Source organism: Prionailurus bengalensis, chromosome A2 (genome assembly GCF_016509475.1).
Source record: "Prionailurus bengalensis isolate Pbe53 chromosome A2, Fcat_Pben_1.1_paternal_pri, whole genome shotgun sequence".
Taxonomy (NCBI): Eukaryota; Metazoa; Chordata; class Mammalia; order Carnivora; family Felidae; genus Prionailurus; species Prionailurus bengalensis.
In genome coordinates, this window is record NC_057348.1 from 73,421,293 (window position 1) to 73,438,221 (window position 16,929).

The following is a 16,929-nucleotide window of genomic DNA, read 5'->3' on the forward strand; positions in this document are numbered from 1 at the left end:
CGTCATGATCTCATGGTTTGTGAGTTTGAGCCCCACATTGTGCTCTGTGCTCACAGCTCAGACCCTGGAGCCTGCTTTAGATTCTGTGTCTCCTCTCTCTCTGCCCCTCCCCTGCTCACGCTCTCTCTCTCTCTCTCAAAAATAAACAAACATCAGGGGTGCCTGGGTGGCTCAGTCAGCTGAGCATCCGACTTCAGCTCAGGTCAAGATACAACTCCAGGGGCGCCTGGGTGGCTCACATGGTTAAGTGTCCAACTTCAGCTCAGGTCATGATCTCATGGTTTGTGAGTTTGAGCCCCACATTGGGCTCTGTGTTGACAGCTCGGAGCCTGGAGCCTACTTCGGATTCTGTGTCTCCCTCTCTCTCTCTGCCCCTCCTCTGCTCACACTCTGTCTCTCCCTCTCTCTCAAAAATAAACATTTTTTTTAAATTTAAAAAAAATAAAAATAAAATAAATAGACATCAAAAAAATTTAAGATATAACTCCTCTCAGAAAGGGAACTTAGACAGACTTTTGGAGAACATAGTCAAGCAAGCAGTAGGATAAAGTACTACACAAATGGAGTCCTAGAGTAATGTAGCTAACGGGTCGCTAAATCAGGATTGAAAGATAGTAAAGGCTTCTTTCTAAAAAGGTACCACTTGAACTGTGCCTGAAAATAAACCTATTCCAAATAATTCTTAGAAAACTGTAGTCTCAAAAAACAAAACAAAACAAAACTGTAGTCTCTTACTTGTAATTAGTTTTCAGTCAAAAATTCTCATTTGTCTGAAGATTCAAATCAACATTTTTAGAGGAAAAAACACAAATCTTAACTTTACTTATAACTTAAAAATTAAAAGACTGCCTATATTCATATATATGTTATGAACTACCAAATTCAGCAAGACTCCCAGGCTTCAGAGAAATGAAATACTAACTATCCAAGAATAATACTATATAATTAAAAGCATCATTATTTTTATTGAATACCTGCAATAACCAAACAGGAAGCATGATATTTTTAATAGCTCCCATATACTACAGCAACAAAAACAATAAAATGCCTTAACAAGAAATATACAAGGCCAATAGAAGAAAATTTAAAAATGTGATGAAAATAAAACTGGATCTGAATGAATGGAAAGAAACAATGTTTTTGTACAGGAAACTGTAATGCTGTAAAGCTATTAGTCTCCAAATTAATCTACTACACTCACTAGAGTCCCACACAAAACACAAGCAAAAAATTTTTTAATATAACTTGACAAGCAGGTTATAAAAATCTAAGAATAAAGACAAAAATCTGCCAAAAAACACTTCCAAAAAACAATAATGAAGTGAGATTTGCCTTGTCCTGTGGTCAACCTGTTTTAAAAGATCCCAAATTAGGGGCACCTGGATGGCTCAGTCAGTTAAGCGTGACCTTTGGCTCAGGTCATGATCTCCCAGTTCATGAGCTCGAGCCCCACATCCGGCTCTATGCTGATGGCTTGGAACCTGCTTCGAATTCTGTGTCTACTTCTCTCTCGGCCCATCCCCCCACTCATACTCTGTCTCTCTCTGTCTCTCTCTCTCTCTCAAAAATAAATAAACATTAAAACAAATTTTATAAAAGATCCCAAACTAGAAGCCCAAGATTGGCTGAAGTCAAGGAATGTATATTATGGTCTACCCAATGTTTTATAAGAAAAAAAAAAAGAACAACTATGAATTAAATTGTAAATATTTTTAAATCAGAAAATTTACATAAACATTCAGATTTCAGGCTTCTTAAAAAAAAAAATCAAAGGCTCTAGCAACACTGGGCTCAAATTCATATACAGTAGCACAGAAGCTGAGGCTGAATAGCAGAGCTATTCACTAATCGGTATTTGAGTCTGAGAACCAATATACTATTCATCTAAAGAAGTCAAAACAAAAAGTACTGACAAAGAAATAATAAAACACATTAATAGAAAAGAGGGTCCAGGGGCACCTGGGTGGCTCAGTCGGTTGAGCATCCAACTTCGGCTCAGGTCATGATCTCGTGGTCCCACATAGGGCTCCGTGCTGACAGCTCAAAGCCTGGAGCCTGTATGGATTCTGTGTCACCCTCCCTCTCTGCCCCTCCCCCACTCATGCTCTGTCTCTCTGTCTCTCTCTGTCAAAAATAATAAAAAACATTTTTAAAAAAAAAGAAGAGAGGGTCCAGAAACACAGGTATCTATAAGAATTTTTATATATGGCACCACAAACCAGTGAGATGGGACTATTCAGTAAGTGATGTTAGAAACAACTGGATCTATCAGCCTACAGGGTGGTAGGGGAGAGCATTTTTCTTCCTCATCTAATAACCAAAAACAAATTTCTGTATGATTTGAGTCAAGTTTTTTTTAACTTTATGAACCCATAAGTTTTAAGGGAAAAATGATAGATCTGACTATATTTAAAAATGGAAAACATCCGGGGCGCCTGGGTGGCTCAGTCAGTTGGGCAGCCCACTACAGCACAGGTCATGATCTCGCGGTCTGTGAGTTCGAGTCCCGCATCGGGCTCTGTGCTGACAGCTCACAGCCTGGAGCCTGCTTCCGATTCTGTGTCTCCCTCTCTCTCTGCCCCTTCCCTGCTTGCTCTTTGTCTCTCTCTCTCAAAAAATAATAAACATTAAAAAAAAATTGTAAAAAAAGGAAAACATCCATATAGCCAAAAACAAAACAAATAAATGTCAAAGGCAAGCAATAGACTCTGAAAGGAAAGATCTTTAACATAAGGAAAAAAAAAAAAGAAAAACAGTATTAAGGAAAAGCCAGCATAAGATATAAACAAGTAGTTCACTGGAAAAAAATAAATAGCCAACAAGTATTCAGAAAGATGCTATCTCAATAATCAGAAAAACGCAAAATTAAATAATCATATATTTTATAGACTATATAAATTGGTACACAGTCTTATTAAGATACAATTTGGCAGCTTTTAATCAGATTTTAAATGTATATACTTCAACCTTATAACTATCCTACAAAAATCGCTCAAATGTACATAAAATATTAATATAACAAGAGTGTGATAGCAAACAATTATTATAAATCTAAGTATCCCTTAACCAATAGAATAGTTAGTAAGAGCATGATTTATCATTCCTATAGACAGGAATATTGAACCTATCCAAATACCAATATGGAATGATCTCCAACATATTAAATGAAAAAAAAAAAAAAGTCGAGTATTATGCATAGTATAATCCTAATTTCCTTTAAAACAAAACAATTTATTATATGAAAGTATACAGTTAACAGTCTATCTTGTGATTTTTAAAGAGTAATAAATTCCGGGTCTGAAGGAGAAGCAAAGTTCAAAGTAAGCCTAAAAGATATTACTTGGCTAGGAAGTACTCAAAACCAAACAGGTCATGTCAAAAGGACAAGACAGTCAGCTTAAGGAGTTCCCACTGACCAAGGACAATGGAGCATCAAAAGAAGAGTGACTGACTGGTGTTGAATTGATCTGTGGCCACACATGTTAGTAGTAGTAGCCAGGGGTCTTAAAAACTTCTATATCCATGAAATGTGCAAACATATTCAAAGAAAGAAGAACAGAGACACAACAGAAAAGCAGAAGAGACCAAAAAGAATACAGGTCAAAAAAATTTTTGATGATAAGCATGACATATACCAACATCTCATTAAATATGGACACACAGTGGGGCGCCTGTGGCTCAGTCGGTTAAGCATCCGACTTCGGCTCAGGTCATGATGTCGCGGTCCATAGGTTCGAGCCCCGCATTGGGTTCTGTGCTGACAGCTCAGAGCCTGGAGGCTGTTTCAGATTCTGTGTCTCCTTCTTTCTCTGACCCTCCCCTGTTCATGCTCTCTCTCTCTGTCTCAAAAATAAATAAACGTTAAAAAAAAAATGGATGCACATGGAAAACAGTATGGAGGTTTCTCAAACAACTAAAAACAGAACTACCCTATGACCCAGCAATTGCACTACTAGGCATTTATCCAAGGGATACAGGTGTCCTGTTTCGAAGGGACACATATGCCCCCATGTTTATAGCAGCACTATCAACAATAGCCAAAGTATGGAAAGAGCCCAAATGTCCATCGATGGATGAATGGATAAAGAAAATGTGGTGTATGTATACAATGAAGTATTACTCAGCAATCAAAAAGAATGAAATCTTGCCATTTGCAACTACATGGATGGAACTGGAGGGTATTATGCTGTGAAATTAGTCAGAGAAAGACAAAAATCATATGACTTCACTCATATGAGGACTTTAAGAGACAAAACAGATGAACATAAGGGAAGGGAAACAAAAATAATATAAAAACAGGGAGGGGGACAAAACAAAAGAGACTCATAAATATGGAGAACAAACTGAGGGTTGCTGGAGGGGTTGTGGGAGGGGGGATGGGCTAAATGGGTAAGGGGCATTAAGGAATCTACTGAAATCATTGCTTCACTATATACTAACTAGTTTGGATGTAAATTTTAAAAAATAAAAAATAAAGTTGAATCAAAAAATAAATAAATAAAAAATAAAAGATGCAAAGCTAAATGGGGATTGTACACATCTGAGATCAGAACTTTAGATTCTATTGTTCAATAAATCAGTCAATTGTCAAAAAAAAAAGGATACACAAAAAATACCCTCCTTAGAGCATTCACCTGCATGCATCTTGAATTCTTGAAAATACCACCAGTAAAAATTTATCTCCATAGGATATATGAAAAATAGAGAATAACCAGTCTCACCAGCCCAGAATTACTAGATTCTTGGCAAATGGGTTATTTTCTCACTAATGAAGTGACTCAGTTCTGCATTCATGCCTCTCTGCTGGAGAGTCCATTCCACAACTCATCAAAATTACAAATCACTACTCTGTTTATGAACCTTTAGTGTTCCTAGAGAATAGTGAAACCTGCAAATACCATAATTAGAGTGGTATAATTGGAGAATACCTGATTATATTGGATGAGTTCTCTTGGCAACATTTTTGATTGTAGAAAAAAGACATTATAGTGGACACAAAACACAGGAATTATGATTTTTTTGTTTTAAATTATAAAATGTTCATAATGCCAGCCAAAGTGAGCACTTGAAAGACCTATCCACACAGCATTCTCATCCACTTGTTTCCAAATTCTATAAAGATGTCAGCTAGGAAAACTGCTCATATAGTTGCTTTTTAACAGAAAATGAGGGAAAAACAGCTCTAATTTCTCCATAAAAATAAAAATGAAAAAGGTTAAGTGGTGTAACAGACAGACATTACACAGTAGCATAATGCTTCTATCCTAGCATATGTTTCAGAAATATTCTTAGAACCACATTTACTTTACAGACACTCTTATCTTAATCCTCTAAAAAATAAAATGTTTCAAAAAAAAGTCATACCCCCAATATTCATAAAAGAATCTGTAAACATGTTAAAGGAAAGCAAAACCACATTGAGTTTTCTGTAATACATAATGAATCTCCAATTGCAAAAAATTAAAAGGGTCAAGAAAAGTCTAAAAAATAATAAATTCATAAAGCTACCCAGAGTGATAAATGTATAAGGCCACAGAAGAAACCTAGAAATAACGAATATACCTGCTTTAATCACCCAGGACAGAGTCTCTCATAAATGTCCTGTTTCTGATACTGTCATTTAAGGAATATTAAATCAAAGAAAACACAGTACTAGCATCTCTAATTCCCAAACTCAATCAGAAATATACATTGTATTCCGAAGCTAACAGCAAATTTTTCCTGGAATTCTTAGCATAACCTATATTTTGTCATCTTACAAGCAGTGTGCTTCATTTTAAAATGAAAATAATAATAAAGATAATTTACTTATGATTTTTTTATAACCTTTTTATGGGGGGGGGAGGGCATTTCAGGTAATTTCTCACTCCAAACTTACATTTCTTTTTTTAAACTGTTAGTGATAAGGGCACCTAGGTGGCTCAGTCAGTTAAGCCTCTGACTTCGGCTCAGGTCATTAACTTGCAGCTCGAGAGCTGGAGCCCCGAGGCTGGTTCTGTGCTGACAGAATGCTTCACATTCTGTGTCTCCCCCATCCCCTCTCTCTTTACCCCTCCCCCACGCTCATTCGCTCTTTCTCTCTCTCTCTCTCTCTCTCTCAAAAATAAACAGTAAAAAATAATTTCAAAATAATAAAAATAAACTGTTAGTGACAAAACTTTTTTGCACTTACCTATCGGCATCTTTATCTTCAGGCAGCATGGGAGGCAAAGGTAATGGTGGTAACGTAGAGGTCACTAAAGCCACATGTTGCTCCTTCTCCTTGGCTCCTAAACTTGGTGTAAGTGGTTTGGTTTTCTCTTTAAGAGATACTGGTTCGTCCTTTGTAGCAGCAGATTTACTCTCCTTCCCAACTACAACTGCTTTCTTGGCGGCTTTATCTACAATCAAATTATTGTCCACCTTGGTTACCTGAAGAGGTGGCTTTGTTTTTGCCTTGTCGTTTTTTAAAGTCCCACCACTTGACGGAGAAGGTGCGTGTTCTGTTTTCAGTTTCTTCACATCCTTCACATGGTTTGTTTGAGATGCACCGGCACCCGTCTCCGTGCTCCCCTTCGTAGGTGTAGAAGTGTTAGAGGCTTTGGCAGCTTTGGCAGCAGCCTCAGCAGCCTTAGCTGCTTCTGCAGCTTTCGCGGCTTCTGCAGCTCTTGCTGCCTCTGCAGCCCGTGCTTTTTTATTCTTGTTCAACTCGGCTGCCAGGCTACTCTTCAGAGTTAGTGTGCTAGGAGAAATGCTAGAGTGACGGCTTCTGGATCGAGACAACCTGTGCCTGCTACGAGATCTTGAATGCCTAGAGGAATATGGGCTTCTGCTTCGGGATTTGGCAGAACGTCTGGTGGAAAATAATGAAGATTTAGTCAGGAATTCAGAAAAGTTCAGTCTGAAATTTACAAAAACTACTAACTCAACCCTGTTACATAAAATAGAAATTTATTAAATTTCAAAATCATAATACAGTTTTTTGGGGGGAGACTTTTTTAAAAGACAGAAAATGCTTTTAAGCAGATTATTATCTATCTGGTAGCTAAAATTTTCCTGAAAATAGACTGTCTTCATCCTGGTCTAGCCTATGAATGCTCAAAGGTGAGACTGGATGAAAGCAGATCTCTGGTAGAAGAAATACTCTAAGGATTAGGAACAAAAGTGTGATGAAGCATCACTGCTGTCTTTAGAAAAGAGAAGTACAGGGGCGCCTGGGTGGTTCAGCTGGTTGAGCATCCGACTTCAGCTCAGGTCATGATCTCACAGTTCATGAGTTTAAGCCCCGAGTCGGGCTGTGGCTGACAGCTTGGGGCCTGGAGCCTGCTTCAGATTGTGTCTCCCTCTCTCTCTGCTCCTCCCCTGCTCACACTCTGTCTCTCAAAAATAAATAAAGATTAGAAAATAATTAAAAGAAAGAAAAGAAAAGGAAAGAGAAGTACAGGGGTGCCTGGATGGCTCAGTCGGTTGAGCGTTCAACTTCAGATCAGGTCGTGATTTCAGGTTCGTGAGTTGGACCCCGTGTTGGGCTCTGTGTTGACAGCTCACAGCCTGGAACCTGGAGTCTGCTTCAGATTCTGTCTCTCTCTGCCCCCCCGCCTCATGCTTACTCTTTCTCTCTCTAATTAAATAAACATTTTAAAACATTAAAAAAAAAAAAAAAAAAAAGGTCTTTCTGAGGCCCCTGGGAGCCTCCTGCTTTAAAAAAAAAAAAAAAAAAAGAAAGAAAGAAAAGAGAAGTACACAACAAGGGTACACCAATGGTAGCAGTAGCAGGGTGAAGTCTGACCAATCTTTCACCAAAGTCTAATCTCTACATCTGTAAAGCTTCCTCACCCCACAAATTCAGTAGTCGGTAGTGCTCTGTCTACAGCAAGAGTGAAAAAGACAATGCCTGTCATTGGGCAATAAGTAAAAGCAGTCTCTAAATCTTGGTAACTACTCAATAATGACTGCAATTCACTTCTCAAAAAATGCTGGAAAATATAAAAACTATCATATATATTTAAAATACAGTGACAACCAAAATTCCTATAAAACAAATGCAGCACAGCACCATGTGAAAGGAAGCTGAAGTTTTCAAATCCTCACCTTATCAAAACTAAAAACAAGTATCTACAAGACAAAGGCACTATGATAGTACTCTGACATGTTTACCAGGTCTCATTTTAATGCTCACATCAATCCTAGTGAAGTATCTACAGTTTACAGGTTAGAAATGTAATCTAAAATATTATGTTACCTAAAATCAATCCCATACTCATCAGTAGTTGTACTGGTTATTACTTACTGTCACTACCCTATTCCTCCAATACTCTTCTATCCAACTCTGTGCCAAAGGAGGCTAACCTCAACAAATGCACCTTCTGAGTTTCAGGGCTGTCACTGGCAGATCAGAAGGCAGAGAAGGCCGGATTATTTCTTCCCAGCATCCTCCCTTTTGGTCACATTTTCTGACAGAAGCTGTGTCCCCTTATCACCCTCTCCACAGCTCTCATCAGGCTCTAAAAACACTGTATTTTCCTTGCTTCCCTCTGTAACTACAGGAACATCCCTTGTGGGTTCCCTTAATCCACCCCTTTATCTGCAATCCTTCATGAAAGTCTCTTGCACCATCTCAGTTGCATTCAGTTTCCTTTCAGAACCTTGCCTGATCTACCTTGTATGCCAGGTTTTAAATCCAGACCTTCTGACTGAAAAGTAGCTAGGTTAACACAATAAAAAAAATTAACACACTGTGAAGGAGAGAACTCTTGCTGAAATTTTGTAGAAGCTATGGGGAGACAGTAAATAAAGCAAAGAAACTCCTAAGAACCCATAATTAAAATAGGGCAGAGAGAAAAGAAAGGACTGGAAATTCTGTTTATATCTGATGTTAGTAAAGTATGGAGGAAAACATTTAGAAACATTCTATAATTCTAATATGAAAATAAAATGATGATTAGGTTTAGGATAAACTCAAATACAAATTAAACTTCTCCCTCCCTCTTTCAAAAACATTTCAAAATGTACTGAGGGCCAATTGCTGTTCAACATTGAGCTTGTGTTTCATACAAACCCAATATTTTATATAAAGTATTTATGCAACACTATTTTAGATTAATGGGAACACAGTTTAGAAAATACTTAAATCTAACACTTGCTTATCATTAAATATTCATATACACCAATCATTAAAATCACCAATAAGCTTACAACTATTTACGGAAATGAGAGGAATTGTTTTGCTAAATATAAAGTGGTAACTATCTCAGATAACTTTAATACAGGAACCAACAGTGTCATAATATGAAACACTCAGCCACATTTTTTATGTCTTTTCCCTTTAAACTCTTGGGCCTCAAAACAAGTCTCATATGCCATGCTTCTAAAGCAACAGAAAGGTACACAGCAGGAGAGAGCAAAGAGACTATCATTTCATCAGAGGTAACAGTATAGAACTTTCCTCAAATTAACTTTCCTACACTAGCAAGATTCAGATCATCAATTTCATACAGACACATAAATTATATTTAACTGAGAGATTTATGACTAAGTTTTACCTAAGAAAAGAGAGACAAAGATATTACGTAAAACCCTAATACAATTAATTCCCGTGGCCTATTAAATTATTCTTTTCTGGATAGAATCTGGAGAAGCATTATCAGCAAAGACTTAAAAATTTCTGGTCTATAAAAGGGATATATTGGAGGTGCCTGGGTGTCTCAGTTGGTTGAGCATCCCACTTGGACTCAGGTCGTGATCTCAAGATTTGGGAGTTCGAGCTCCCATCCAGCTCACTGCTATATCCCTCTCTCTACCCCTTCCTTGCTTGTGCATGGTCTCTCTCAAAAATAAACATTTTTTTTTTAAAGTAAAAAATAAAAGGGTTATTTTAGAAATGAGGTTTTTATATGTTTTGATCTCTGTATCAATTAAATTCTTCTGGACATACCCTCCATTCCTCTCTAATTCTTCTATTTCTCTTCAAAAATTTAACTTTTCATTTTTTAACTTAAAAAAATGTTTATTTACTTATTTTGAAAAAGAGAGACAGACAGACAGACTGCATGAGTTCAAGCTGGAGAGGGGCAAACAGAGAGGGACAGAGAAAATTCCAAGCAGGCTCTGTGCTATCACAGCACAGAATCCGACATGGGGCTCCATCTCACAAAAGGTAAGATCACGACCTGGGCCAAAATCATACCGACTGAGCCACCCAGGTGCCCCATAAGTTCCTTAACCTTTTAACTTCATGTCCTAGGAAACATGCATTCTCTCAGTGCTTACGGTCTGAAACAAACATGGTTTGGAAACCTAAAATTAAATATAAACACAGGGGCGCCTGGGTGGCGCAGTCGGTTAAGCGTCCGACTTCAGCCAGGTCACGATCTCGCGGTCCGTGAGTTCGAGCCCCGCGTCGGGCTCTGGGCTGATGGCTCAGAGCCTGGAGCCTGTTTCCGATTCTGTGTCTCCCTCTCTCTCTACCCCTCCCCTGTTCATGCTCTGTCTCTCTCTGTCCCAAAAATAAATAAAACGTTGGAAAAAAAAATTAAAAAAAAAAAATAAATATAAACACAAAATTCAAGTTTAAGTCATTTTTACAAATGATCTAATACTTCAGCCATACAAAGTTACGAGGGTAAGAGAGAAGTGCATCTTCAAGACTACAGAATGAACGATATCATGGTATCTTAACCAAAAGAACAAAATGGATGGTAGATAGCAAGTCTTTCTTTAAAGATAAGATTTTTCTTCTTCTTTTTTTTTTTTAATTTTTTTTATGTTCATTCATTTTTTTTTATTTTTTTTTTTTAACGTTCATTTATTTTTGGGACAGAGAGAGACAGAGCATGAACAGGGAAGGGTCAGAGAGAGAGGGAGACACAGAATTTGAAACAGGCTCCAGGCTCCGAGCAGTCAGCACAGAGCCCGACGCGGGGCTAGAACTCACGGACCACGAGATCATGACCTGACCCGAATTCGGAAACTTAACGGACTGAGCCACCCAGGAGCCCCGATTTTTCTTCTTTTTAAAAATGTTTTTTTCTAATATCTCCATGCAGTGAATACATATTAGCTGTTTCTTGTCTCTTTTTAATGTTTTTGAGAGACGGTAGTATCTCTTTAAGAAGTTGAGAAAACTTTCCATGTTTCTAAGGCTTGCAAATTCATACAACACAAAGCAGAACCAGAATCAAAGCTTGACATCCTGAAACTCAACTGGTTAGTGCTCATTGTGAATTAGGTTAGTGTTCCTTAGAGAAAGAGCATGGTGTAGTATTCACTCAACTATATCACACAATCTCTCCAAGAGTCCAGGTATGCTAACACTAACTCTTAAAATTTTTACTATAATAATATCTAGTTCCTCATTATATAAAACATTATATAACCACTATCCAAAAGAAGTTTCTAAAATGATAGAAATGTTCTATACATGCTCATGTCTGATACATTAGCCACTATTCTCAACATTTTTTAGCTTAATTTTTCTACCCTGTTTATTTCACATTCTAATAGCAGCTATACGCATTTCAAAAACTTGATTACCCTCCCAAAAAAGATATAACAATGCTTCCCATGCAAGGACGGTCCAACATATGCTAATCCATAAATGTGACATACCACATCAACAAAATGAAGAATAAAAATCACAGGATCATCTCAGCAGATGCAGAAAAAGCATTTGACAAAATTCAACAACTTTGCATGATAAAAACTAAACAAACAGTATAGAAGGAACGCACCTCAACATAATAAAAACTTTCAGTTACAAGATTAATAAGGTTTGAGGATCTAATGTGTAACGTGGTGACTACCGTTGATAATATTGTATAACTGAAATTAACTTAGAGAACCCTAACCAAAAAAATTAAATCTATGAGGTGATGGATGTATTACATAACCTGATTATGATATGAGAATCCTTTCCCAATATATACACATAGCGAATCATCACAATGACACTTTAAATACATAATTTTCTCAATTATATCTTAATAAAACTAGTAAAAAAATGCCTTCTTAAAATGAAAAACAGTACCTGAAGTAGTCAAAAACCTGCCTTTCTCAATCATCCCTTTTGTTACCTTCTCAGTCAAAATTTTAAATATTCCTATGTAATTTGTCATGTATTGGTATTGGAACAGCTCGATTAACTTTTTCTCATTTTTTTTCAAGTAACTATTAACAATACTAGGGCAGCCTCTTAAATCCGTCTTCCTGTTTCAGATCTTCCTTTACCCTAACTAATCTATACTTAATGCAAAGTGAATACCTTCCTCTAATATCTCCTCCTATAATTTTAATTTCACCACTCTTCCACCCATTTATCCAGGCTAGAAATCTTCCCAGTTTCCTGATGCCCACAGCACATCTCATCAACTGCCTCACTTTATCAGTTCTAACTCTACATTCCTTTACATCCACACTTCTATGCATGTTTCCTATTGTGGCTATAACAAATTACCAGATTTAGTGGCTTAACCACACAAATTTATTATCTTACAGTACCTGAAGGTTGAAATTCCAAAATCAGTCTTACTGGGTAAAAATCAGCACATCACCAGGGCTTTGTTCCTTTTGCAGTCTCTTGGGAAAATCTGTTTCCTTGCCTTTTCTAGCTTCTTAAGGCTGTCCATTCCTTGGCTCTTGGTCCTCCAACAATCTGACCTCTGCTTCCTTTATCACATTTCCTCTTCTGCTGTTTCTGTCCTCACATGGCCTTTTCTGACTCTGCTGACCCTCCTGCTTCCTTTTATAAAGACCCTTGTGATTACAGAGGACCCACGTGTACAGTCCAGGATAATCTCTCCATCTCAAGATGTTCATTTTAACCTCATCTGCAAAGTCCCTTTGGCCGTGTAAGGAAGTATACTCACAGGTTCACATGGACACCTTTGGGTGGGCCATTATGTAGCCTACCACATCCTCCCCTCTGTATTCTCAAGGCCACTTTTCTATTTCAGACCTCATTATCTCCCCTGAGAGTACCTTATCATCTCAAAAATCTTCATATATAGTCTCTCCCTACTCCAATTATTTCTACAGACACCATCACCAAACAAATCCTCACTGTTCAGTGAATGTTAAATGCTCCAAATTCACTCATTTCCCTTCTCTTTTTAGTAGCTATTCCAAACCTTCACAATTTATTCCAAACCTTTCTGTCTTCAAGTTAACACCACTCCAAAGTCTTTTCTTAACATTGTTTGACTTCTATTTTGCAGAAATAAAAAAAATTATCAGGCATAGCTCCCACCTACAAGCTTAATCTGTATCTCCATCTACCTCACATTTTACCTGATCTCAGAATAGAGGTGTTCTTCTTCCTATCCAAGACTAACTCTTCTATAATGCTATCGATGCCATACTCTCTAGATCTTACTTCAAAGAGTATGGGCCACAAACCAGCAGCATTAGCCTCATCTGGGAGTTTGTCAGAAATGCTGTATCTCAAGCCCCAACCCAGACCTTCCGATTCAGAGTCTGCATTTTAACAAGATCCTCACTAAAGTTTGAGATGCACTATTCTAGGCTCCTCCATGACTATTCCACTATTTGTGATTTCAACCCTTTGCTGTCCATTTACTATTTCAAGGATTAAATAATTCATCTTTAAAGTCTTTAAAAACAAACAAGAAAAATACGTACATAAATACATACATATAAGAAAAAACAAACAATGGTATTTTTGTATTTTATCTTTTTCTCTGCTTCCAATTACAACCAAATTCTCTACATACATACACCCCTCAAACCCCTATAATTTGGCTTGTATCCTCACTGAAATTAATTACTAGGGTGAACAATGACCTATCTTTGGGGTGGGGGAGGAATATCAACATCTGTGATGACCTTCTTCCCACTTCCAACTAACCTACAAGAACCTTCAACACAATACAGATAAAACTATTAAGTCCTCTCCAAATCCACCCCTTTTCTTCTCAGGCAATAGCAGATTCTGAAATTCTGAAACAGCAAAGATCCAGAAATCATTCTATATTCCATATGGTCCTTTTCCTCTCTTCTCCCATATCCAACTGATCTGCAAGTCCTGCCAATTGTACATCTTAAGCATCTCTCTAGTTGTCTAGGCTCTTTGTCCCATAGCTACTATTTCTCATTTGGTCCTACATCACCTCTCACTTCGCCCAGTCTAACAGTCTCCTTTCCAGACTCCTCACCTCAAATCTCTATCCTTTCCAATTTAGTCTCCATACCACCACCCGAATCTTCCAGTTACCCCTGTAACAAAGCTCTAGACAACCTTGCACTGCATACAAAGACCTCGTCCAGCCATCCCAAAACACAGAATGCCTTTCTTATATTCCTCTCTTCATCTCTGGTACCTGCTAAGTACAAAGATACCTCATATCATAACAAAAGGTCTACTACACCTCTATAAAGCCTTCCCTCATTATGCCAGAGAGCTGGAGATGTTCCTTGTCCTATGATCCTGCCTCATTAGAATTAGAATAACAGATAATTTGTCTTCCACAAATAGACTGAGATCAACTGTATCTTCATAGCCCAAACTAGCACCAATGTGGCAATGGCAGATAGTCAATAAATATTTGCAGAATTAAGCACCTGCTGAGAATATTCCTATTGAATGGAATTCATCTTCCTTATCCTAATATTAAGGTGCTGCATGATCTAATTCTAAACTACCTTTCCTTATCACATCCTGAATCTGCCTAATATTGCCATGCCTTTACTCACAGACTCACCTACTGAGACTATTCTCTTCCCCTCCATATTCTACTCAAGTCCTACAAGGCCTCATTCAAGAGTTCTTACTCTGAAAGCCTTACCGCCAACTCCAAGAAAGAAGAAAGCTCTTCTTTCTTTGAACTCCCCATAGGGCTTTATCTGCATCTTTTTTAAGATGTTTACCATTCTTAACTTTGTATTTTAGGTATTTACCACATTGTCTACTAGACTATATCCTCTTTGAGCAGCAGCAACCAGGTATAATTCATTTTTTTTAATCACTCCACAGTCCTTAGCATAATATCACACAGATGATAAGTCTTTTCCTGAGTAAACAAACATACCATATTGCATGTCTCAGTTTACAAAACACTTTTATAAACACTTTTCGTCTGACTTGCTCTTCACAGCAACCAAAGTACACAGAAAGATGAGAGAAACTTAGAAGAGAGTTAAAAATTTTATGTAGAGGCCAAGAGCTATAAAGAAGTAGAGTCAATACTGAATACCAAGTCTTCCAATTGAAAGCCAGGCGTTCTTTATTGCTACCACATCAAACTACATCCTTCCCCTCCATTTATTTCTTACTTGCCTTTATGGATCAAGTTAAAGTCCCAACTCTGTAACCTCCCCATTTGCTGAATAATACTTGTGACATACTGCCTTGTATTCTATGTCTATCAAAAATATAAACTGGATTATGCCACACCTTTGCCTAAAACTCTCCAATGGCTTCTCACTGCATTTAAAATTAAAATAAAAATCTTTGTTGTGATCCACAAGACCCAAACTGCCTCTCATCTTCATTACACTCTCCTTTCCTCACTAGGTCGCAGTCACTAGTCTCTTTTATGATTCTTCAAAGTTATGCTTCTTCCTGGTACCTTGGAAATACTGTTTTCTCTTTCTGGGATACTTAGATCATCACATAGTTGCTCTTTCTTGTCATTCAGGGCTCCATATATTTATCAACACCACAGTGAGCCTCTCCTCAGAAAAATAAATAAGCACATCATGTTCCCTCCCCCCTTCCACCACTGTCTTGTTTATTACTCCATCCCAGTGCCTAGAACTGTGTCTGGTATGTAATAAGGAATCAAAAGATATTTATTGAATTGATGAATAAAAGAGCAAAGCACATGTTTATCATCTGTTCTCTAACTGCCCATAAATGCTAACTTTGTATAACTGATACCCAGCTAACTAACAGGCAAAGGTCCACTGATGAAATTCTACTTAAACTAAAAAGATTTAAGAGACAGAATAACACTTAGCTAATTAGCTTCTTCATATAAACAGTGAGATGAATTTATCATTTTATTAACAACCAACCATTTTATATCCATTATCCCATAGGGATTTAATGAACAAAACTAGTTTTTCTGTTGTAAAACTATATTCATTCCTTATTTTTAATAACTAGAGTCTCTTCTTGATTAGAAAAATATGTAATCACAGAAGAAATGCAAACGGCCAGTAAAGAAATTTAAATGCTCTCTTCTCTCTCATAACCAGAAAAGGCAAAATAAAGCAATGGTAATTAATTTGCATCCATCAGAATGTCAAAAATTGGAATTCTGAAAATATAATCTATGAAAATGCACAGAAATGGTCAGTCACATAAATTATCAGCAGGAATATAAAATTACTCAGCCTTTTTAAAAGGCAGTTTGATAATATCTATCAAATGCTTTTGATCTGCAATTTCACTTAGGAGAACATATCCTACAAAAACATTTCCATATGTGTCAAAAAGTTATTACACAGATACTCTTTAAAGGGCTGACTATAATACAGAAAAAATGAAAAAACAGTGCCCAACAACTGATAGGTAAATAAAACTTGAAACATTTCAGTATGGAATTCTATGTAGCCAATTTGGAAAGATCTTCAAATACTACTGCTAAAAAAAAAAAGTAAATAAAAATTTATGGCATAGTCACATTCTTAATGTTTACATGTACACATGTTTGTATGAAAGTATATATACAGAAAAAACATATACACCAACTACGTACAGAGTTATACATTTTAAAAGGAACAGGAACAAAAAGGACATCAAGGGTAGCTTTCACATCTTGCTGTATATTCTTCTGTATTGTTTTCAAGTATCTCATATATAAGATTTTTTTTTTAATGTTTATTTATTTATTCTGAGAAAGAGAGCAAGCAAGCAAGGGAAGGTGCAGAGAGAGGGGGAGAGAGAGAATCCCAAGCAGGCTCCATGCTGTCAGTGCAGAGCCTGATGTGGGG

At 37.1% G+C, this 16,929-nt stretch overlaps 1 protein-coding gene across 4 annotated transcripts in view; it reads right to left on the reverse strand.

Moving 5' to 3' along the window:
- CDK13 (cyclin dependent kinase 13) overlaps positions 1 to 16,929 on the reverse strand; it is a 123,964-nt gene that overhangs the window by 90,360 nt on the left and 16,675 nt on the right. For all 4 annotated transcript variants that reach the window (XM_043588521.1, XM_043588519.1, XM_043588520.1 and 1 more), the window contains exon 2: positions 6,173 to 6,832. In XM_043588521.1, the coding sequence (XP_043444456.1) occupies positions 6,173 to 6,832 (660 nt within the window). The remainder of the gene's footprint in view (positions 1 to 6,172; positions 6,833 to 16,929) is intronic.